The 23,393-nt window shown below is 38.3% G+C and overlaps 1 protein-coding gene across 1 annotated transcript in view; it reads right to left on the reverse strand.

Annotated features, from left to right (window-relative positions):
• Positions 1–23,393, reverse strand: part of SNTG1 (syntrophin gamma 1) — a gene marked incomplete at both ends in the record, with an annotated part of 193,048 nt that overhangs the window by 151,208 nt on the left and 18,447 nt on the right. Inside the window, one exon of the mRNA XM_084281661.1 lies at positions 11,072–11,206. Within this exon, the coding sequence (XP_084137787.1) occupies positions 11,072–11,206 (135 nt within the window). The remainder of the gene's footprint in view (positions 1–11,071; positions 11,207–23,393) is intronic.

A 23,393-nucleotide genomic window follows, 5' to 3' on the forward strand; every position in this document is an offset into this window, starting at 1 on the left:
CAATACACCACTTATGTTGTTCTAGCTTAAAGACGGTCCTGCTCCATTGATTCCAATTATGTGCTTAAAACAAAATCCAACTGAAAGTCAACGTCAGATGTAGACTTGTCTATTAATATTTTACTTAATTTAGCCTTCCCTTCTTTATTTACAAGGGTAACGTTCTACAATTGAGTTTGCATTGGTTTTCCAGCTTCCCAAAACAATGCCATCTCCAAGTTTTCACAAATAAAACTTGATTCTGATGAAAATCTACTTAGTTTGATATCAAGATTAAATAACATCCTGTTAGCTTGTAATTTCATTATCACATTTGTTAGCTACGTTATACTAAATAGAGTCAGAGATCCTAGGATCTTTAAAAACAGGATTCAGAGGAGTGTTTTAGAAACTGCTTCCTGGAACAGAACAAAAGTAGTTATCATTTTACTGAAAAACTCAAAACTGCTGCCAAGCTGTCAGCACTTTCCATGCTCTAACTCAGAAAATTCCTCATCCACATGTGTTTTCACTGACTAGAAAAGAGAGCTAAGAGTTTTGCCAAAAATCTTTTTCCTATGAGATCTGTGCAGTGGAACAGAAAAGCAGTATTTTTTAGGCTTCCATTAAGGATATATAAACATTTCTCATTAAACAGCAGTATGATATTCTTGAGATCACCAACATCATCTTAAATGAGATTAGAAGTGAAGAATGACCTCGTGAGCATGTACCAACAGTAAATAAACAGGAAAGGAGGTACAGAATCCTATGTAATCATTAGTTATATACAGACAGGAAACAAGAACTCTGCTTTTACAGTGGATGAACAGACACCAAGGTACTGTATATATACATGGAAAAACATGGAAAAAAAGCTGAACCAAGTCAGGGGAGAAAAACAGGAATAGACCTGAAGAGAAATCTACAATAGCACAGTGAAATGCAAAACTGTAGAGGGAAAAAAAAAAAAAAAAAGAAAGAGAGAGAGAGAGAAAAATGTTAAGATAAAATTCTAAAAATGCAACAATGTAATATAAAAATATGAACAATACATTGATAACAACTTTATAGGCCAATCTGTAAACATTTAAAGCCATAATGCCATAATATCCTCAAGGCTATACTCCTACTTTAGCAGCCATTAGTAATAACATCACACATTGACATAAGAAAGCGTCATAAGAAATTTTTTTATGCATTGAATATTTTCTTACATTTTCAAGCAGAAAGATTTCATACCCTCTTTTTGTTACTTAATCCAAATCCAAATAATTAGCTTTGCTCTTTTGTTGTTGGTATTTATTTGGATTAATTGACATGAGCAATCAGACTTTACACTCATTCTAAAAACATGCAAGTCACTTACATCTCCAGTCTGAACTAGCAGCTTTCTCAGCTGCTAGTAACTCATATTACATGACATTCAAAACTTGTCACCTTATTTCAGTTCCTCATGTAACTGGAGAGGGGTGGCAGTATGGGAGGGCAGCAGAATGCCTGGTTAGTCAGAAATCCCAGTTCCTCTGCAGCTGGGCTAGAGACTGAGGATTGAAATATAACATTTCTCAATATAGAATTGAGAAATAAAGCATTTCTCAATATATCAATAAATGAATAAATATAATGATAATTTAAAAATCAAAAACCAAAAACCCAAGGTCAGTACAGATTTTAATTCCAACAAGTCTTGGCAAAGAACACATTCTGTGGTTTCATGATAGCTGCAGTTCCCGGTTGCAACCTTCAGGCAATGCTTTGGGTTTTCCAAGTCTTTTCCGGTTTTCAGTATTTGCCTTTGTGGGAAAAAAAAATAAAACCAAAGAGAAGACTTTATTCTGGTCTTTCAAATTTGGCCATTCATGTGGCAGTCCTCAATACATTTTGTTTTTAACCCCAATAGATTAAATGCATTTTATTTTTAAGATGCAGAAAAATAAACTGACTTGCTTTGTCCTTAAATAATTGTGTTTACATTTGTCAGGTCTAGGTTATCACTTATAAAGAGTCCAGATTTGCAAGAAAATATTTGAGGACCTCTGTGAATAAATAAATGAATGAATGAATGAATGAATGAATGAATGAATGAATAATGATTCACTCCATTGAATATTTGAATGCCTCCATGGGGCCAGGGTCAGGGACATTGCCAGAAAGCTTCCCAACCTGGTTCGCCCCTCTGACTATTTTCCTCTTTTAATAGTCCAGGCTGGCAGTGATGATATTGAAGAGAGAAGCCTAAAGACCATCGAACGGGACTTTAGGGGACTGGGACAGTTAGTGGATGGAGCAGGAGTATAGGTGGTATTTTCGGCCATTCCTACGGTGGCAGGGATGGGTACAGAGAGGACATGGAAAGCCCACCTGATAAACATGTGGCTCAGAGGTTGGTGCCAACACAGAAATTTTGTGGGTTTTGACCATGGGGCGCTTTACTCGGCACCCGGCCTGATGGCCACATATGGGTCCCTATCTCTAAGAGGAAAACGGATCCTAGCCCAGGAGCTGGTGGGGCTCATTGAGAGGGCTTTAAACTAGGTAAGAAGGGGTATGGGGCTGAAACAAGGCTTGTTGGAGCTGTGCCAGGGGGAACAATGGCAAGGTTGGGAGAGAAGGCAATGGCCCAACTGAAGTGCATCTACACTAATGCACGCAGCATGGGCAACAAACAGGAGGAGCTGGAAGCCATCGTGCAGCAGGCAGGCTATGACTTGGTTGCCATCACAGAAATGTGGTGGGACCACTCTCATGACTGGAGTGCTGCAATGTCTGGCTATAGGCTCTTCAGAAAGGACAGGCAGCACAGAAAGGGTGGTGGTGTGGCTCTCCATATCAGAGAGAGTTTTGATGTTGTGGAACTTGACGCTGGGAAATATAAGGTTGAGCCCCTATGGGTTAGGATCGGCAGGAAGGCCAACAAGGCTAGCATCCTGATGGGGGTCTGTTATAGACTGCCGAACCAGGATGAGGAGACTGATGAGGACTTCTACACGCAGCTGACAAAAGTTGTGAAATCGTCAGCGCTTGTTCTCGTGGGGGACTTCAACTTCCCAGATATATCCTGGAAGCACAACACAGCCCAGACAATGCAGTCTAGGAGGTTTCTGGAGAGTGTGGAAGATAGCTTCCTGACACAGCTGGTTAGTGAGCCTACCAGGGGAGGTGCCCCACTAGACCTTCTCTTCACAAACAGAGAAGGACTGGTGGGAGATGTGGTGTTTGGCAACTGTCTTGGGCAGAGTGACCATGAAATGGTAGAGTCCTCCATTCTTGGAGAAGCCAGGAAGGGGACCAGTAAAACCGCTGTATTGGACTTTCAGAGGGCTGACTTTGAACTGTTCAGGACACTGGTTGGTAGAGTTCCTTGGGAGGTGGTTATGAGTGGCAGAAGGGTCCAGGAAGGCTGGGTGCTCTTCAAGAAAGAAATCCTAATGGCGCAGGAGCGGTTTGTCCCCACATGCCCAAAGATGAGCCAGCAGGGAAGAAGACCAGCCTGGCTCAACAGAGAACTGTGGCTTGATCTTAGGAGAAAAAAGAGGGTTTACAATCTTTGGAAAAGAGGGCGAGTCACTTGGGAGGACTATAAGGATGTTGTTAGGCAGTGCAGTGACAAAATTAGAAAGGTCAAAGCTCATCTGGAGCTCAATCTGGCTACTGTCGTCAAAGACAACAAAAAATGTTTTTACAAATGCATCAACACAAAATGGAGGACTAAGAAGAATCTCCAGCCTTTACTGGACTCAGTGGGAAACTTAGTTATGAAAGATGAGGAAAAGATGGAGGTGCTTAATGCCTTCTTTTCCTCAGTTTTTAGCAGCAAAACCAGTTGCTGTCTGGATACCCAGTACCCTGAACTGGTGGAAGGGGATGGGGAGCAGAATGTGGCCCTCACTATCCATGAAGAAATGGTTGGTGACCTGCTACAGCACTTGGATGTACACAAGTCGATGGGGCCAGATGGGATCCACCCAAGGATACTGAGACAACTGGCGGAGGAGCTGGCCAAGCTGCTTACCATCACTTATCAACAGTCCTGGCTATCGGGGGAGGTCCCAGTCGAATGGCAGCTAGCAAATGTGACACCCATCTACAAGAAGGGCCGGAGGGTAGACCCAGGGAACTATAGGCCTGTCAGTTTGACCTCAGTGCCAGGGAAGCTCATGGAGCAGATTATCTTGTGTGTCACCACGTGGCACTTACAGGGCAACCACGTGATCAGGCCCGGTCTGCAAGGGTTTATGAAAGGCAGGTACTGCTTGACAAACCTGATCTCCTATGACAAAGTGACATGCTTGGTGGATGAGGGAAAGGCTGTGGATGTGGTCTACCTTGACTTCAGCAAGGCTTTTGACACTGTTTCCCACAACATTCTCCTCAAGAATCTGTCTGCTCGTGGCTTGGACTGGCGTACGCTTTGTTGGGTTAAAAACTGGCTAGATAGCTGTGCCCAAAGAGTCATGGTGAATGGAGTCAAATCCAGTTGGAGGCCGGTCACTAGTGGCGCTCCCCAGGGCTCGGTACTGGGGTCAGTCCTCTTTAATATCTTTATGGATGATCTAGATGAGGGGATCGAGTACACCCTCAGTAAGTTCGCAGATTACACCAAGTTATGTGCGTGTGTTGATCTGCTTGAGGGTAGGAAGGCTCTGCAGGAGGATCTGGATAGGCTGGACCAATGGGATGAGGCCAACTGTATGAAGTTCAACAAGGCCAAGTGCCGGGTCCTGCACCTGGGGTGCAATAACCCCAAGCAGAGCTACAAGCTGGGAGAGGAGTGGTTGGAAAGCTGCCGGGTGGAGGACCTGGGAGTATTGGTAGATAGTTGGCTAAATATGAGCCAGCAGCGTGCTCAGGTGGCCAAGAAGGCCAACAGCATCCTGGCTTGTATAAGAAGCAGTGTGGCCAGCAGGTCTAAGGAAGTGACCTGTACTCGGCTCTGGTGAGGCCGCACCTCAAGTACTGTGTTCAGCTTTGGGCCCCTTGCTACACAAAGGACATCGAAGTGCTCAAAAGAGTCCAGAGAAGGGTGACAAAGCTGGTGAGGGGTTTGGAGAACAAGTCTTACAAGTTGCAGCTGAGGGAGCTGGGCTTTTTCAGCTTGGAGAAGAGGAGGCTCTGGGGCGACCTTATCACTCTGTATAGGTACCTTAAAGCAGGCTGTAGCAAGGTGGGGGTTGGTCTATTCTCCCATGTGCCTGGTGACAGGACAAGGGGGAATGGGCTAAAGTTGCACCACGGGTGTTTTAGGTTGGATATAAGGAAGAACTTCTTTACTGAAAGGGTTGTGAGGCATTGGAATGGGCTGCCCAGGGAAGTGGTGGAGTCACCATCCCTGGAGGTCTTTAAAAGATATTTAGATGTTGAACTTAGCGATATGGTTTAGTGGAGGACTTGTTAGTGTTAGGTCAGAGGTTAGACTCGATGATCTTGAGGTCTCTTCCAACGTAGACAATTCTGTGATTCTGTGATTCTGTGAATAGCTGACAGATACCAACATGATAAAAAAAAAAAAAAGTAGAATAAAAAAAAAATATCACATTATAACTGGTAGCTTTGCAAAGGTGACACATAGAAAATGTTTGAAAGGTTTCCATTCACATATTTTCAGTTCTCTGCTGGACAGGGAGTTTCACTTTGGTACTGTTCATACTGCTCAGTCTCACAGCAGAATCAAACAGTAAATAAATACAGAAATAAATAGAAAGCAGAAAATAGAAAATCAAACCCTTACGTTTACTATTTTAAACTTTTCACTTTTCTTTCTTCACTCATTTTTATACTCCTTAGTATTGCTAATGTTAATTGAACTTGTTTTATCTACACCAAAATATATGAAAAAAAAAAATCAAACTCTCAAAACACAATGATTCAAGGTAACAGATTTAAAATACACTTTCAGTAAGTCTCCAAAATTCTAAAATGTGTAGCAACAAGCACAGAAAATAATATATGAAAATGATATATTCGTCTGACTGCTTATGCAAGTCAGGGTTAAGTGACATGTTCTGAATTTATGCTTGTACTTAAGAATGAACAATAGCTTTATAATTTAAGAAAAAAACCAAGAAAAACATTTTATTGTGCAAATCTTGTAAGATGAAAAACTCTACTTAATGCAACTCATTTTTAGTAAATATGGACATTGTATAGAGTTGTAAACCTTTCAATGTAGGTGATTTCACAGTAGCAAAAGGACAAGGTTAAAGGTAATAGGTTCTTATCTGTACAAGAAAAAGAAGAATGGCTGTGTGATTAGTAATGCCAGAAATCAGATTTGGCTTCAGTTCAATAGTTTAACTCAGTCTTACTTTCTGACCTTGAAAAAGCGAGGTGAGGGTTGGCCTGTTCTCCCATGTGCCTGGTGACAGGACGAGGGGGAATGGGCTTAAGTTGAGCCAGGGGAGTTTTAGGTTAGATGTTAGGAAGAACTTCTTTACTGAAAGGGTTGTGAGGCATTGGAACAGGCTGCCCAGGGAAGTGGTGGAGTCACCATCCCTGGAAGTCTTCAAAAGACGTTTAGATGTAGAGCTTAGGGATATGGTTTAGTGGGGACTGTTAGCGTTAGGTCAGAGGTTGGATTCGATGATCTTGAGGTCTCTTCCAACCTAGAAATTCTGTGATTCTGTGAAAAAGGTGTTTATAGATGAAAGCCTCTTACCTATCCAAAAAACATTTACAGGTTAACGTCCAATATAATGCATCAAACTCAGTTAATTTCTTAGAGAAATGCTATACCACTTGGAGAGCTCTACAAATTCACATTCATTTTTCTATTAGTATAGAAAGTACAAATGATCTTTGCATCAATCTCCGGAAAACATCCTTAATGTAAAAATGCTAGAATAAATTATTAGACATTTAACTAAATAATGCATGACTATATAGCAGCATAAAATTATATTACACAAAATGAACGAGAATCATCTCTATCTTTTCATCAGTGAGTTAAATGTATTTCAGAAAATCTATGACTCTTCAACAGAACCTATAAGAAAATTATTTTAAAACAAACTGTCCTGGTAACAAAAGCTAGCATTTTGCCAGCTCCTCACAGTTTATTTTCTTTTAGAAAAACAGCAGGTGATTCAAACCATTTATCTTGTCAGATGGTACATTGTCATCATTGGTTTACGGATCTTACATGCAGGTACACTATAGTAGAAAAAAACTCTTGCCTGAGTACAATTAGCAAACAAATAGAATCTGCCAAAAACAAAAAACAAACAATAAACAAAAACAGACCAACAAACAAAGAAAATAATAATAATAAGAAGAAAATGGCTCCTAGACAGGTAAACTACATTTCTTGATAAAAACATAGTAACATAGTAAAACATAGTAAACTTGAGTTTCAAAAGGTGATAGAAACTGTAAGGATTAACTGCAAAACAAACAAACAAACAAACATGATTCTGGAACAGTAAAGATTAAAACATTTCCTAGGAATTAGCCTACTGAAGATTTGTGTTTCAAACCAGACACTCTATATCTTAGGGGATCCCCCCTCCTGTCCTAATTTTCAGCAAGGACAGTATCAGGCAATCCTGGTCTATTTACACATACACCTAAAAAGGCTGTGTTTCGCCTTATCACGCATTGTCCTCTTGAACATCACATAGTAAAATTTTGTGAGTAAAATTTCATGCAATTCAAGGAATACATTTAAAATGAAATAAAAAAATAAAAATTATTCTGCTACCAATAACAATGAAGTTCACATGTGGTATATGTGGTTCAGCTGTTTTCAGGGAATTTCTTTTTTAAGTGAAATGAATAAAAATCCTGACTGTACTGTACTACAAGTGACGTCTATAGAAATTTCTGATGATTATAAGAAAGCTATGTGTTGGCAGCACCACAATTATGAACAGATGTTGTGTGAGTCTACTTTAGGAGAAAGAAAAATTTACCTGACCTAACAGTCACTGGGCTCATCTTCCAATTTTCTCACATGGAGTATCTTCAGCAAATACACTAGTCAAAAGCCAGATATGCACTTCCCATAATATCAAAACCCTCCACAGGCAAGGATTTAATTTGCATTTATAAAGACACTGCCTTCTAGACTTTTGAGTTTCACAAAATATTCTCATCTCACTTGTTTATTTGCACTGGAGTTCAAATCAGATACCCACTAGTAGCATAATAGTGAATCCACAATGTTTCTATTTCTTGGAAAGCATGTCTCTCATCTTGTATACATAAAGAAATGTCTGTAATACTTGGTGCAACTGATACGGAAATTTAGATCTAATCTGTGGTTGTTTGAACTATCTTTCTATGATGTTTCATGGAATTGCTTCAGGCGTGATTGGTATAGGATCCTCATGAACATTATTCTGTTCAACCTACTAAAGAAACAGATGCTTTCTTTTTTAGTTTAATGCTATGCTGCTTATAATCTTTCACATATTTTATTTTCTTACTCCAAACTGCATGCAGTGATAGGAGAGACAAGGTTCCTTTGCCCCTCTTTAGTTTGGGGAAATTAGAATTGTTTTCCACTAAAAAGAAAGTGTACTTTCTTTTTATTATTTATTATTTTTTTTTTATTATTAGCAACTAGCTCCTTATTCCATGTACTCAAATTAAGTAGCACCTCACTCCTAAGGGTTCATTGCTTCACTTAAATTATTCTGCAGGATACAAATCAGGATACCGCGGGAAAGTTAAGTGGCTGTTTAAAGTCTTTCCTGCACAGAGGAGCATGCAAATTGATTCAGACTCAACACACAGAAGAGCCACTGTTCCAAACTAGAAATATAGTAACAGTCTTTCGTTCCTAAACAGTGAAGTAAAACCTTGTAATCAAATTATTTAAAGATTATTTTTGAAAGATTAAAAAGGTGTTTTACTGTCTGTAAAATTTACCGCTATTGTTCCTCAGCTACAAATTTTATTTTTATTCTTCAGAGTTTATTCAATGAGGCATTCAACGTTATTTTCTAATGAAACCACTCGGTCTGTCTAAAGTATGTTAAAGTAAAATAGATGTGGTCCATCATCTAGAATGACACCAAGAACAAAGAAAAATCACCAAGCAAAGTAAAAGAAAAACAAGCAAGCAAACAATAAACAAACAAAAAGCAACAAACAAAAAGAAGCTTAATAACAGCAAGAATAAAAATGAAGAAAAAAAAAGTAAAAAAGTAAGACTGTGGGACTTGTCTGATCATGCTATACATGATTAGACAAATAATCACAACAAATAATTCCAGAGGATTTAAATGGTCTGTGACAAAAGGACAGTTAACTATCTATGAAATGCCAATCATCCTTAGCTACAATGAACCTACTGATTCAAGGCCTAGTCTTAATCCCAGAGGAAATCAGGGTAAAGGCCTCCAGAGTTACTGGCCTAACAATGAATACTGACAATAGAAAAGAAACTCCTCATCACCATATTAATATCAATCAGTTAATGAGTTATGCATCCAATATGCAAATACAATAGAGGGTGTGTAATCAGTAAAGCAATCATTCACTGTTTCTGTTGCAAAACTAAAGAGGAAAAAAACTGTAAGAGTGAAATGGGAAAAAAATAAATATGCATTTCATGAAGACATTTAAATGCAAAATTCAGCAGAAGTAATAGATATTACAGCACAATAATGAAAGACATATTTTTGAGTGATACAATCTTTTAATAAAATCAGAATGGTGTTGTTGGAGTAAAAGTGCTGTAGCGTGTGATGCTAATTGACCAGCTATAGCTATAGCCAATGCTTGAACTCGTAACTTCTTTCTGCCTGGGTTTCTAGACATCCTGTATGTCAAGGAACAGTCTGATTAGTAAAAGGACCATCTTTATTCCATATACAACTCACAGACTTGTATTAATAAATTGTACTTGTACAGCATGAAATGGTCAAAAGACAGATTTGTCATGCAAATAAACCCAATATGTATGGAGACACCATAAAGAGTATGTTGCTCTTGTTTCAGAGAAATGATCAAAAACATTCACTTTGAGATGGATTCCTCTCCAATTTTTCCATTAATTTTCCATACTGTCAGCACCACTAACGTTCTACCAATTAATTGCTATATTTTGATTTTTATCTTTTTATTATACTTGTATTTAGAGACATAGTGATGTGGAAACAGCTGTTATTAAATAATAACATAGACAGACATAATATTAGTCAGAGTATGTCTGCATTAACAGGTATTATAGCACTATGCCTCAGAAGATTTAACATGAAATCCTACAATAATTTTATTAAGCTGAAAGGGAGAACAAAATGTTCATAAAAGTTTCAAAAAAAATAACCACTCTAAAAAATATAATTACAGCATGTGTTTATAAATGAATAGAAAATGTTTTTTTTTTTTGTTTTTTATTTTGCTATCTTCTACATAAAAGCTTATTACAATAATTCAAAAAACTACAATATTATTCTACATTACATTTCACAGATCTTCCAAATACTTGTCTACAGACCTAGTTGCTTATCCACAAAATTCTATACAATGCAAAATAAGAGATCTGACACATCATGTAAAGCAGTAATGTATAAATCACACTACTGCACTGTTCCAGCTGAAGTCCATCTGTATTAAAGCAACTTGCCAGTTCAACTGGTGACCCTCACATCATCGGCTGACAATATCTACAAAGTGTTATACTACAATATGAAGCAAACAAAGGATAACATAACATTGGTGTACCTTGATCCAGTAAAGCCCTACCATAACAGTGAACCATCAGCTGTCTTACCAACTCCACAGACAATACTCAGATATCTGAGTACATCTGTTTTGTTGTTGTTGTTTTGTTTTGTTTTTGTAAAAGTCACTGCCTAACTGTATTAAGTGGCACCAGGATTCAAGGGTCAGTGCACAGAAACAATAGTGTAGTTGTGCATTTAACTTATTTGTTGTTATTGCTGCTTCCTAGATGGGCATTGCCAGGATTTACTCTCAGTAGATGTTATACTAAAATATACTCGGTGTTAAAAATGTAAAATTAAATATTAACCTGAGATTAAATGCATACATACGTACGCACACACACATGCCCATGTACACACACACAGTATTTTTACTCTTCATAAAGTACATCTTAAAAGAATAAATAAAAACTACTTACACCAGAATAGAAAGGCTCACCAGACACACAGATCACATCCTGCTCCTGGATCATCAGAATATCTTTGGCTAAGTGCAGTCGCACTTTGAAAGGCTCCTGGTTACCATCCTGCAGCAAACAAATCCCTGTCTTTGTCTTCAAAGAAAGGAATAAAGAAAAAAAGTTTTCTTGGTTAGCATGCTGTATTGCCAGACTCCATCCACAAATACATCAACAGGTATCCAAAACTATTACCAGGTGCTTAGAATACAAGAGAAAAAATGGCTGTGGTAGCACTGAGTGAAGGCAGATTTTTAAAATTTAAAATCAAAATATTTTCTATTCTGCCCAATGATTTTACAACACTCCTTTTTTTATCTTCGGGGCAGTGTATTGGGAGTGCAGACTTAACAAAGGGGGGAAAAAAATGCTGGACAACAGCAGCTGGGAGAGCAAGGAATGAGAACCAGCCCCGCAGACCCCAAGGGCAGTGCAGAAGGAGGGCAAGAGGTGCTCCAGGCATGCAGCAGAAGTTCCCCTGGGGCCTGTGGAGAGGCCCTGGGTGGAGCAGGCTGCCCCCTGCAGCACATGGCGCAGATCTCCAAGCTGCAGAGCGTGGAGGAGCCACTGGTGGAGCAGGTGGATGTGGCCTGGAGGAGGCTGCAGCCCATGGAGAGCCCCTGCAGGAGCGGGGCGTTTGGGGGAAGCTGACACCCGTAGGGGACCTGTGCCAGAACAGTTTGCTCTTGAAATAAGGACCCCCTGGTATGGAGCCATGTGAGAGCAGTTCTTGAAGAGCTGCTGTGGGCAGCCCCCATAGGATCAGTTCAGGAAGGATGCCATCGCGTGGGAGGGACTCCAGGTGAAGCAGGGGCAGAGAGTGACCATGAAGGAGTGGCAGAGACAAAGCGTTAGGGACTGACCTCAGCTCCCATTCCCTGTTCCCCTGTGCCACTCTGGGGGAAGATGAAGAAGAGAGTGGATAGGGGGAATGGTGATTTTAGTTTGCCCGTAGATTTTGAATCTTGTCTGGTAGTGATAGGTAATAAATTATATTAATCTCCCTATGTTGATTTTTTTTTTTTTTTTTTTTTTTTTTTTTTTTTTTTTTGCCTGTGATCTCCTTGTCTTTATCTCAACCCTTGAGCCTTTGTCATCACATTTTCTCCCCCTTTCCTTTTGAGGAGAGGGAGTGAGAGAGTGGCTGTGGTGGAGCTCAGCTGCCCAGCTGAGTAAAACCACCACAGGCAGCTACACTCAGTCTCCGTTTTTGGATTAAATGATGACACCTCACTTATATAAGCTGATATTCCTGCATACTGCACCAATTTTGACACAGAAGGACATATAATTGCTTAATACCTCCAAACTAATGAGTTCTAAGCAGTAACAGCCTACGTGTGAAACTGTTGTGAGCTTTTCCTAACTGTGAGCACAATGCTGACTTATGCTTTTATAGTACTTGTCAAATGAGAATGCTGAAGTTAAGAATGAGAGAAAAGAGATCAAAGAATGCAACTCCTTCCAGTAACTTAATTCATGCTTCACTTCTGTATTTTACATTTATGGCTAGAGGTCAGAAATTTTGTAGGATTCTTCAGTATACAGTAAGTGGTTTTCAAACAATTTAACAGAATCTTTGTTTGCAGTACTTATATGTTCTACTTTTGGGGCACCATCAATAAGAGGTCTGAGCAGTGAAAAAATCTGAATGTGTAAGCACCCACAGCATGTAATAATCTTTCCCTGAAGGCTGTGTTGAAGATAGCACTCTGTATAATGATTCATAAGTGGAAGTTATGTTGGTAGGGCATTTGGGGTATTAGGAATTTGCCTACAAATAATGAAAGAATTCAGCATTATAACATGGAATTTACTAGTATTGGATAACTATACCTATATGCATAGATACAAATATATATGTAATCGTGTCGTATCTCAGAAAATCATTCTTCATTAAAAATGGTTTAAAAGTTTGGACTCATCAATGTCAATAATAGAACTTAAATTGTCTTCATTCAGGTCAGTTTTCAGATTTCAATCCACTATTAAAAAAAAAAAAAAAAAGTTGACTTGAGAGGAGATCAAGGAAACAAAATTCATGCTGTGAACTTTCTCTGCCATGGCTGACCTGGCTGAATCTAAGGGCTCTTTCTCAGACAAGAGGTTAAAAGAGCATTTGGAAGATCTCCCCATAATACACTCAGATAACTTCATCCCTAGCATGAAGAGAACAAACACAAATATGGAACTGACAGTACGCAACTGGAAAAAGAAAAGTTTAAATTGCTATCAAGAGGCATTAAAAGAGGTCAAGGACAATCTTAAAATAGCTTTGTGTAATATTCTTCACTGATGAACTTTCCTTTTACTTCTGCTCCATGTTCAACACTCAAACTTATGAAAATGTTTTCCCTTGATCAGCAGTAGGAAATATGTATAATTTGAGAGATTTTATTCTCATTTTCAGGAAAAAAAAAAAAAGAGTTCCTCATGCTGAACTCATACAGATGTCAGGGGGTGCTCTTGTCAGAAGACAGCATACTGCCTTGTTTAGTACTTATGTGTATTTTTTGCAAAGGGATGGGGTAGAAACTGATTGACATGGACAAATAAAATCAATGGATCAGCAAAAGGAGTTAGGAGTTTTCAGTACCACTGGAAAATTCCCTCTCATAGCATACTTAAAATCTTACAAAATTAAAACAAGGAGAATGTAATATAGTTAAATTGTTCTGCTCTTTCTCCTTGTATCTTTTGCTTTACTGACTAAGAAGACTCTTTCTTTCCATGGACCTGTGGAGTAAGCAGTAAGTGATAGTGGAAGTTGAACAGAGTGAGCTGTAAATACATGTAGCTACAGTCAAACAAAAGAGGCTGGCCTACAAACATATACTGCTTATAAAATACCTTTCTCCTGCAGTAAATGTTTGCAGACTTGTCTTCTGTCCTCCCCTGGATAACTGGCAAAGGGATAAATTCTGCCTCTGATGCAATGATTTTAGTAGGTAGCTCTGCCTTACTTGACTGCACATTTCTTGTTTGGTCAATTACCCTATAAAGTCTCCAATGAATCTTTGCACAAAGCTGAGGGGCTTCTTTGGGGGAATTAAGAGGCGCATAACCATAGCAGACACAATTAGGCATTAGGAAAAAATAAATTAAAATTCAAGTCAGTTTCCAAATGCATGTGGGCTGAGTCTATTCAGTCTTAACAAGAGCCAAGCTTGGGAACAGCAAAATATTTTGGCCCTTGGGAAGATTGATCACACAAATTCAGGGAACTTATTTACATCAGACACTTTAAAATGTAATGAACCACTTTACTGTTGTTGGGCTTTATGAAAGATGGTTTATGACACAGTTCAAAATTAAAGCTTCAATTATGCTACCTCTTTCCCTCTGCTACCTGAGAGCAGTATTAACAGCCACGTAAAGGAGAAGATCCTAAAAGACAATGCTAAAAATGTAGTTCAGTTTCTTTAGATAAGCTCAAGACAAGTCCTTAAAAACAAAGACTTTGTTTCATTATGTTTTATCTCCTGACATTTCTTTTTTATTCTTTTTCCCTTCCTCAAAGCATTTAGGACACTGAATCAAATAAGGACATAAATTCCTGTATCCTGAGCTGGAACTCAGGGAAGATATCCCGCATATATGTTTTCATGTAAAATCACAGTGTACATCAACATTTGGCATCCATGTGACCCCAGTAAAATTACCCTTGCAGAAGGAAGATCAGGCAGGCTGCCTAGTCTTTTCACCTCCTCTCTCCCCCTCCCCCCCCCCATCTCTTACATGTGAAAAGCTTAGATGGCATGCCTGTAGATCAGGTGCAGGGGTGCAAGGTTGTGGCTGATGTTAGCTTTTGTTCCCATTACTAATTTTTATGAGATTCCACAAGAGGGTGTACTAAAATTTTCCCTTCAAGCTGTCTGTGTTTCATTGGCAGAGGGCCCTGCCCTGCCCCTGGCCTACAGCAATAAAATAGCATATGTCACATCAGCTGAGCTACTGTAACTGTCAGTGTGAGGTCAGGCAACGCATCCTCTGGTGCTCAAATGTATGATAAACTGCATCGCCTTGCAACAGACATGGGCATACAAGCATTAGTTCAGCTGCTAGCATTCTGTAAAGCCAATACACCTTGACTACCTGTTACAGCGAGCCCATAATGCCCTGCTTAATACTTCTACCTTCCTACTTTCTTCAGCCTATTTACAGAGTTAGGCACCTGTTGTAAAGAGGGCAAGAAAACTGAATGCTAAAAGTTGCATATGCTAATGAAGTGGTTTAGGTAGGCTAAGGAATGGATAAGGAAGTAAGATACAGTGGTGAAAGAATAGGTTTTTACATGGGAGAGCAGTAAGTGACTTCAAACCAAAGCAGTGATGAAGGAAGGTAGCCATACCTAAGTGACAGATGCAGCAAATTTTTCACCTGTGCAGTACTGCCTCTGCCATCTGATTCTACACCCTTGTAGCTCAGGTACAAAGGAACACTAATTTGGCAAGAGCTGATGTCCTTGGTAGGAGTTTAGAAATTGCTTGCTGTTCCTGATCTAATGTAACTATAAGAGGGACTGAAAACTGATCTCTATTTGCTCTGTGTGTTGAACTTTCTTACTTTCTTGTTCAGACTCTTATCAGAGAAAGGTGCAAGTAGGAGAGCCCTCAAGGCAGGCTGCTTCTGCAAAGAATACGGTCACACTCAGATCATTATTAGCAACAAGGCAGTGAAAAAAGGTGTTTTAAAAACCTTGCTCCATTATACTCTGATTCATAAAACATCACCATCTTGGCTGTGTATAAGATCTGTCCCTAACAACTTTCCTTAAAGGAATTTATAAATGTTCATGTACTATTAACAGCTTGGTGCAATATATATGGCCTTCACAAATATTTAGGAATTAATTGCAGAAGAAATACATACAAAAGAGTGCTGGGACTGTACAGCCTGGAGAAGTAAAGGCTCATAGGGATCTCATCAAAGTCTATAAATACCTGAAGGGAGAGAGCAAAGGGGATGGAGCCAAGCTCTTTTCAGTGGTGCCCAGAGCCGGAACAAGAGGCAATGGGCAAAAACTGCAACACAGGAGGCTTCCTCTTAATACCAGGCAGTACTTCTTTATGTGCAGCTGACAGAGCACTGGCACAGATTGCCCAGCATTACTGTGGATCTTCCTCCTTGGACGTGGGCCTGGGCAGCCTGCTCAGGGTGGCCCTGCCTGAGCAAGGAGTTCAACCAGATGACCTCCAGAGGTCCCTTCCAGCCTCGAACTCTCAGTGACTTTGTGATTCTGCTAAAGCTATAGTTTGTACTTTTAAGGTAGTAGCATAGTTCTCTACTAAACATATACCCAAATAAATACTGTATGAGACATGTCTTTAATGTTACCTATTGGTTTCAGAGTCAGTTTTGTGCAGGACATCAAACATCAATATTTTAAAATTTATCTGACCTAAATAAGGTTAGTAGCAGATTTTCTATTAAAGATTTTTTTTTTTATGTTGATTCCTCCCCTTCCCTCCCCCCCCCCCCTTTTTTTTTTTGTTTTCTTTGTCATTCACATTAAAAAAAAAAGAAAAAAAGAAAAAAAAAAAAAGAAAAAAAAAAAAGTAATCTAAAACTTTTCCAGTGATTTTCCAGTGTTTTGTTCTGGAGGAGACCTAATGAGTATCCCAGGCTATTTTAGTTAATCTCCATTAGTTTTCAATAAATGAATTTTTTGGTTAAACTATTTTATCTATTACTTTTGCTCGTTGTTAATAAAACAACGTAGTTATTTTTACTACTTCGAGTTTCAGACCAGTAAAAGGGCCTTGTCACTTCAGTAGGCACCCAAGAATAGTTCAGTTTGTGAACCAGTAGGAGAAAGAAAGGAAAAAAAAGATCTGTCAACACATTTTCTATGCAAAATGACCCAAACTTTTAGTTTCAGCTTTGGTTGGTGTCTTCAAAAATATATCAAACCTCTGCAGTTTAGCTTAGAGCCCTGAAATTTAGTTTTACCATCAAGAATCTGATACCAATAAGGAGAATGGTTGCAGAGACTGCTTTAAATATGTAGGTAATTCACTTCAGATGCACCTTAGGATGCGTATTTGAACTGAAGCTGACCTCTGGGCATATGGAGATATGCCTGTCACTGTTTTATAATGGCAGGTATAATAATGAAAAAGGAAATTGAATCAAAAGGTATAAGACGGTAATGGAAATGAATACAGGAGGTAGGAATACATGTCAGAACCACAGAAAGGATGTTTTTAAATGGTCCAGCTACTCCTTCTGTGAGAGTGTTGCTAGTGCGGGTGAAAAGCACTTACACTGTCAAAAATATAGCCCAGATACACAGGGATGTGTTCAGCTTGTCATTCAGAGCCTGTTGTATCAGGTACTAATATTTTCCAACCCAAAGGACAAGAAGTTGTTTCCTGAACATGAATTCTACACTCCAACCTGAAAGAACTAAAGAAAATATCAAATTTGGACTCAATCTTTCTTTCTTTCTTTCTTTCTTTCTTTCTTTCTTTCTTTCTTTCTTTCTTTCTTTCTTTCTTTCTTTCTTTCTTTCTTTCTTTCTTTTTTTCTTTCTTTCTTTCTTTCTTTCTTTCTTTCTTTCTTTCTTTCTTTCTTTCTTTCTTTCTTTCTTTCTTTCTTTCTTTCTTTTTCTCTCTCTCTCTCTTTCTCTCTTTCTCTCTTTCTTTCTCTCTCTCTTTCTCTCTCTCTTTCTCTCTTTCTCTCTTTCGTTCTATGATTTCCCAGGTATGAATATTTGGCTATGGCATTCTTCCTAAATTGTTTTCTCAAAAGAATAAAGTCCTACAGTGAATTTTCTATGTTTCGTACAGTCTGATTAATTCAATATGCAAATTGGACATTTGGAAAACGAACACATATTTATCTGCATTTACATAAATATACCTGTATGTATGAGAACATCTTTTTGAATTAAGGTACCTTTTTAGAGCGAAAAAAAATATTTTTTTGACACTATAAATAAGCAAGTTTTAATTCCTGAATTGCCAATGAGCTACTGAACTAGATTACATCATTACAATTGAAGCCAAGAGATAGGCCAATATAAAACTGAAGGCTATTGTGAGCATGTATGTGTTTCTTTGCATATATATTCACATGTATTCTTCAAATTTAATTAGTTTATTAATAAGACATTCTCACAGGCATCATAAATTCATCATAAATAATGTCTTTTTCTGTGTTGTGGTTTTAGGATTAAATTATGAGTTGAAGCTGGATTTAGAAAAACACAAAAACAAAACCTAAGGTCTTAGAAATCCCAGCATAGCAAATTGAAAGCATTTATAAAGAAAGGAAATCACTAGCTTAAGCTGAAATATGTGGATCATAAACTGGCACAATGGAGACTAGACAGTCTAAAACAGTGTATAACAAGATTTATTAAAGAAAGTAATGAGAAAGACAAAAGATTGCTTAAAAAATAAAATGCATTCTGTGACAGACAAAAAAAAAAAAAAAAACCAACAAGATGGATGTTGAAATAAAACTTGAGCTGTGAACACATCATTATAAAGTTTGTGAAGTCTATAGAAATATTCATAGGATTCAGAAAGCAGGAGACAACGGCTTAAAATATCAAAGCAAATCTTCAAAGAAGCAGTGGAAGTATTGTAATCAGATAAATAGATAACAAATGTTAAAACAAATATACTCACTAATTTCAATGATTTTATAGTGATCTTAGGGAAAAAAAAAAAAAAGCCAAAAAGAACAACCAAAGCCAAGGTATTAGAAGTACAGAATGAGATTTCAAAAGCAATGAAGTTAGAAAAGTTAGAAAGCAGCCAATGCTGCTTGCTCACAAAATACAGAGAAAATACCATAACAAAAAAAAAAAAACAAAAAAAAAAAAAAAAAACCAAAAAAAAAAAAGGAGAGAGAGAGAAAAAAAACACAGCATTCCCTAGGGAGATACTACTAAAAGATACTACTGCAGCATAACCATCCTAAGTCTTTGATTTTATCAGAAGGGTATTTTCAATGGAGAGGACAGAATCATGTCAGAGACTGAAGTTACCTTCCAAGCAACAGTTTTCAGAATATAGAATAAGGTCAAGTGAATACAGGCAAGAGTTTAAAGAACCTAGTGACTTTAAATCACTTTAGTGATTTATGCTCTCATGAAGTTCAGAAAGCTCTGGGTAAAGGATAAAAGAGGAGTTGAATAGCCTTTTGGCTTGAAAATTGTTGAATAAGACAATTCAACAGCTGTTGTACAAGAACCAGTACAGTGTACACATTTACTCATCAGTGAAGGAAGGAAAAGAGTAGGGAATCCAGAATAATTCCTTAGAAAGTGTTGTACATTTGTAGATTTATTTATTTTTTTAATATTATTTAACACAGAAGGTGTTTTATTGAAGAATAAAACCACTTCAAAATCCCTTGAAAAGCAGCATAGTCTACAGATAAAATTCTTAGGAAGAAAATAATCATCAGAATCATGTTGAAATTGACACCAAACTGTATCTGTCTTCTAAGCTCTCATTATAATCAATGAAGAACTGTTCATTAAAGTCAATAAAGCATAAAGAGCAATTGAGCTGATCATCAAGTTTAGGGACTTGAGGCTATTCACTATGCTCCGCTGCCTGCACTATTCAGATTTGCTGTGAGAACTTAACACAAACTGCATGTGCAGATATCTGTATGTAGGCAAGACCATCATTGTCCAAATCTCAGACCAAATATCACTAGACACCAAAGGTGACATTATAGTGTGTTTCTGTCACAAGTCACCTAAGTAGAACAAGCAGATGAGAACACCAGCCAGCCCTTCTTTATGTGCAGTGATGGGGCAATGGTACAGGTTGTCCAGAGAGGTTGGAGTCTCACTTCTTGGAGATCTTCAAAAGCCACCTGGACATGGGCCTGGACAACCTTCTCTGGGTGGCCCTGCTTGAGCAGGGGGTCAGACAAGTTGACCTCTGTAAGTCCCTTCCAACATTAATCATTCTGTGATAGTTGCCACTAGAAAAAAATAAGGGATTCATGAAAGCATTGGTACTAGAAAAGGACTACAGTTCCTACGAAGATGCCCAATGCACCGGAGTAGCAGTTATTTAGAATGAACAGATGTACTTGTTTGACGTGGGAGATAGCTAATTTTCTTCACAGTGGCTTGTATGGTGCAATTTCTTTGATTTGAGATGAAAACACTGTTGATAACACTCCAATGTTTTAGCTATTGCTGAACAGTGCTTGCACAGTGCCAAAGGACTTTTCTGTTTTTCACACTGCCCTGCCTGCAAGTACACAGGAAGCTGGGAGGGCAGAGAATATGGCCAGGACATCTGACCCAAATGGACCAAGGTGTTATTATACGATGCCGTGCTCACCAATAAAAACTGGGTGAAGATGAAGGAAGGGGGCACATTAGGAGTTATAGCATTTGTCTTCCCAAGTAACCATTGCATGTGGTGAGCCATCGAATATGTCATGGACATCATGAATAATGTGCTTTGTCCTTTGTGCATCCATGTGGAATATTTTGGTTTTATGCTATTTGAAACTAAATTCAAAACACTTACTGCCATAAGCAAGGATGGGGATGGAAGTACCAGTGAGGAGAGTCTAAGCCCTACTCATCATTTTGGGAGAGCGATCTCAGTTCTTCTGTTGGTGGAGGTTACAGGTCTCTGGAGGATGGGGAAAGATGGGCAATAAGATATTCAGAAGAAAAGAAAGAAAGAAGGGAAGAAGACGAAGGCCTCATAGAAGACTTTATTGCCATTATCAAAAAACTGCCTAGTGATTATACTTCTATAGTATATAGAATAATCAAAGCTTTGATGCAATTGGGGATAGAGGGCAAAGAAGATTTAAACTTATAAATGTACTGTCTAGATAACCTATTAAACAAAAATACTCTGGAGTAAAATCTATTTCCTATCAGTAAATAAATATGAAATAAACTGAGAACAAAGCTATTGTGGTTGCACACAAAATACAGCTTGAAGTGACTAAACAATTGCTGAAGATGTGCCAGTGGAATGACACTGTAAATTAACTAAGGAGTCAGTGCCACAGTGGTACTTCTTTTGTCTCTATCATCACTTTTACAAGAAGCTTTAAAGATAATGTCTTGACTTAAAGACATTTTGGAATTGAAATACCTGACAGAATGGATGATTACTTCTCATACTGAACTTAAATGAACAACCTTATTATGGAATTTCTTAAGTCTTGGATAGTGCAATTCAAAGGAAGCTGTTTGCATCGGTGGAGAAAAAAAAAAAAAATGCAAACCCTTCCAGTAATCAATTAGATGAAAAACACAAGAATTAGGTTACATGATAAGTCTTGCCTGCACACACACAGACAATTGCAGATGGTGGCAGTCCAAGTAACACCTTGCCAGGCCTGTCACAGAAGCCATCAGCCTATCAAAGGCCCATCTCCACAGGCCCGGAGGGGCACACAGACATAATGTGGGACAGGTGAGAAGCTAAAACAAGGACTTGGAGGGATACCCTGTCTGATCCCCTCCGAAGGTTGTCCTGGGACAGTCTTGGCCCCAGTTTCCAGGTGTAATGAATGTGATGAACCCATTTTGATGCCTTCATCACGATGAGACAATGCCAGACCACTTTTAGGACTAAAGAATGTCTCTGCCTAGGGCTGTGGGACTGTCAGTTCTGGATTGCACAGGATGGGATGTTTAGGGGAGGAACCAAAGGCAGAGCAAAGGAGGTATTTAAGTCTTTTTGGGAGGAACAAACATGGAAAAATAGAAGGACAAGGATACGAAAATGTATTGGCTGCATGTAAGTAGGTTTCTGGTCAGCACACTTGTCTGGCTGTGCTCTGTCTTACTGAATTCCTTTCTAACATTTTTTTCCTGGGATAGGGGCTCTGTCTACATCCATTGTGCTCAGCCAGAAAGGGTAGCAGTATGAGGCTGCTGGGGATGTCTGTGTTTGTGCAAGTGCTCTGTGTGTCTGTCTATATCTAATTAGTGTGGCTGGCCATGTATATACATATACACGTATAGAAGGATATGTGCATATATGTAGTTTATATGCATTCTCTGTTCATACACCTACTGCCACTTCAGCCTCACTACTGGTTGAACCAGTGGGCACACAGCTACAATAGCCTCACTGCTCACGGGATGTCAGATACAGCTTGATGTATTTCCCTCTAACAACCAAAGCAGAGGATACCTTACAATGATAGTGCAGAGGATTTAGTTAAAAATTACACCTGTAAGCATAAGACTATTGATGCTTTACTTAGACATCGGTATTTTGTGAAAGTAGGTTGAAAGTCTGCATTTTATTAACTTTGATTGGCTTAGAAGGAAAGATGTAGATCACAATAGTTTGAAGAATTTCTTAGAAGTAGCACTACTAGTTTTGTGGCATAGGGATCATTTTACATAAACCAAATAAACTGGGTTTGAATCTATTTCATTTTATTTTATTAATCTAAAAGTTAAAGGTGCTTGTTCTCCAGATCATGAACATTTTAGGGTGGGAAGAGTCACTCTGTCCTTCCATTGTCTATCATGGAAAGTCAAGTAAAGTAGGTGATTTTTAAAGACCTATACTTGAAACAAACACTCTGACTAGAAGCCATATAGTGAATGAAATAGATCTGCAAAAAACTTTTGCACTATAACGGCTAGCACAGGACTCGTATTCCAGGTAATCTTTCTGTGGCTGTTGTCATTATTGCTGCTGGGCACAGAGTGAAGTTAATTGCCACTAAATAATATCTACTAGGCTGCAGTTTAAATAACACCATAAAAATCCTAAGAAAATAAGCAGTATCTATCTGTTTTGTTCAATAAATACATGAGAAAAAAAGTGAAACAAAAAATAACCTAGCCAGAAATGCTTTTTTTCCCAGGCAAATAATTTCAGTTATACTGTATTATGGTATTTAGATTGTATATGTACTAAAGTCTGTCACATACCATCCTGGAAAGCAATCATACTACCCATTCCCAAAGACAAGCTTCACTCTAATATTATTTTTTTATCCCACTGTTAGTTTCAGAAGGCTGTCATGATTTCATGTTCTTCATCCTGCTTATTTTCTCTTTTTCCATCTAATTTACACCCATAGATGCTCAAGCCAAAATTGTTTTTAGCTGAATTTAGTACTTGGTCCTACTGTTCTTCCCATCCTTTTACTTCTTTTTTTTTTTTTTCCATGGAATCATGGTCACCCTTAAAGCTGTGGTCAGTTTTCTTGTTGCCAGTCATAACTTCTTAACCACTGTTTGTTATTCTCTGTATAAAAGCAACTGTATTTTAAAATCTTAATAATGCTATGTAAATTGGTGTAAATGGTT

The sequence above is a fragment of the Netta rufina genome, assembly GCF_964035555.1.
Source record: "Netta rufina genome assembly, chromosome: 2".
NCBI classification, from domain to species: domain Eukaryota; kingdom Metazoa; phylum Chordata; class Aves; order Anseriformes; family Anatidae; genus Netta; species Netta rufina.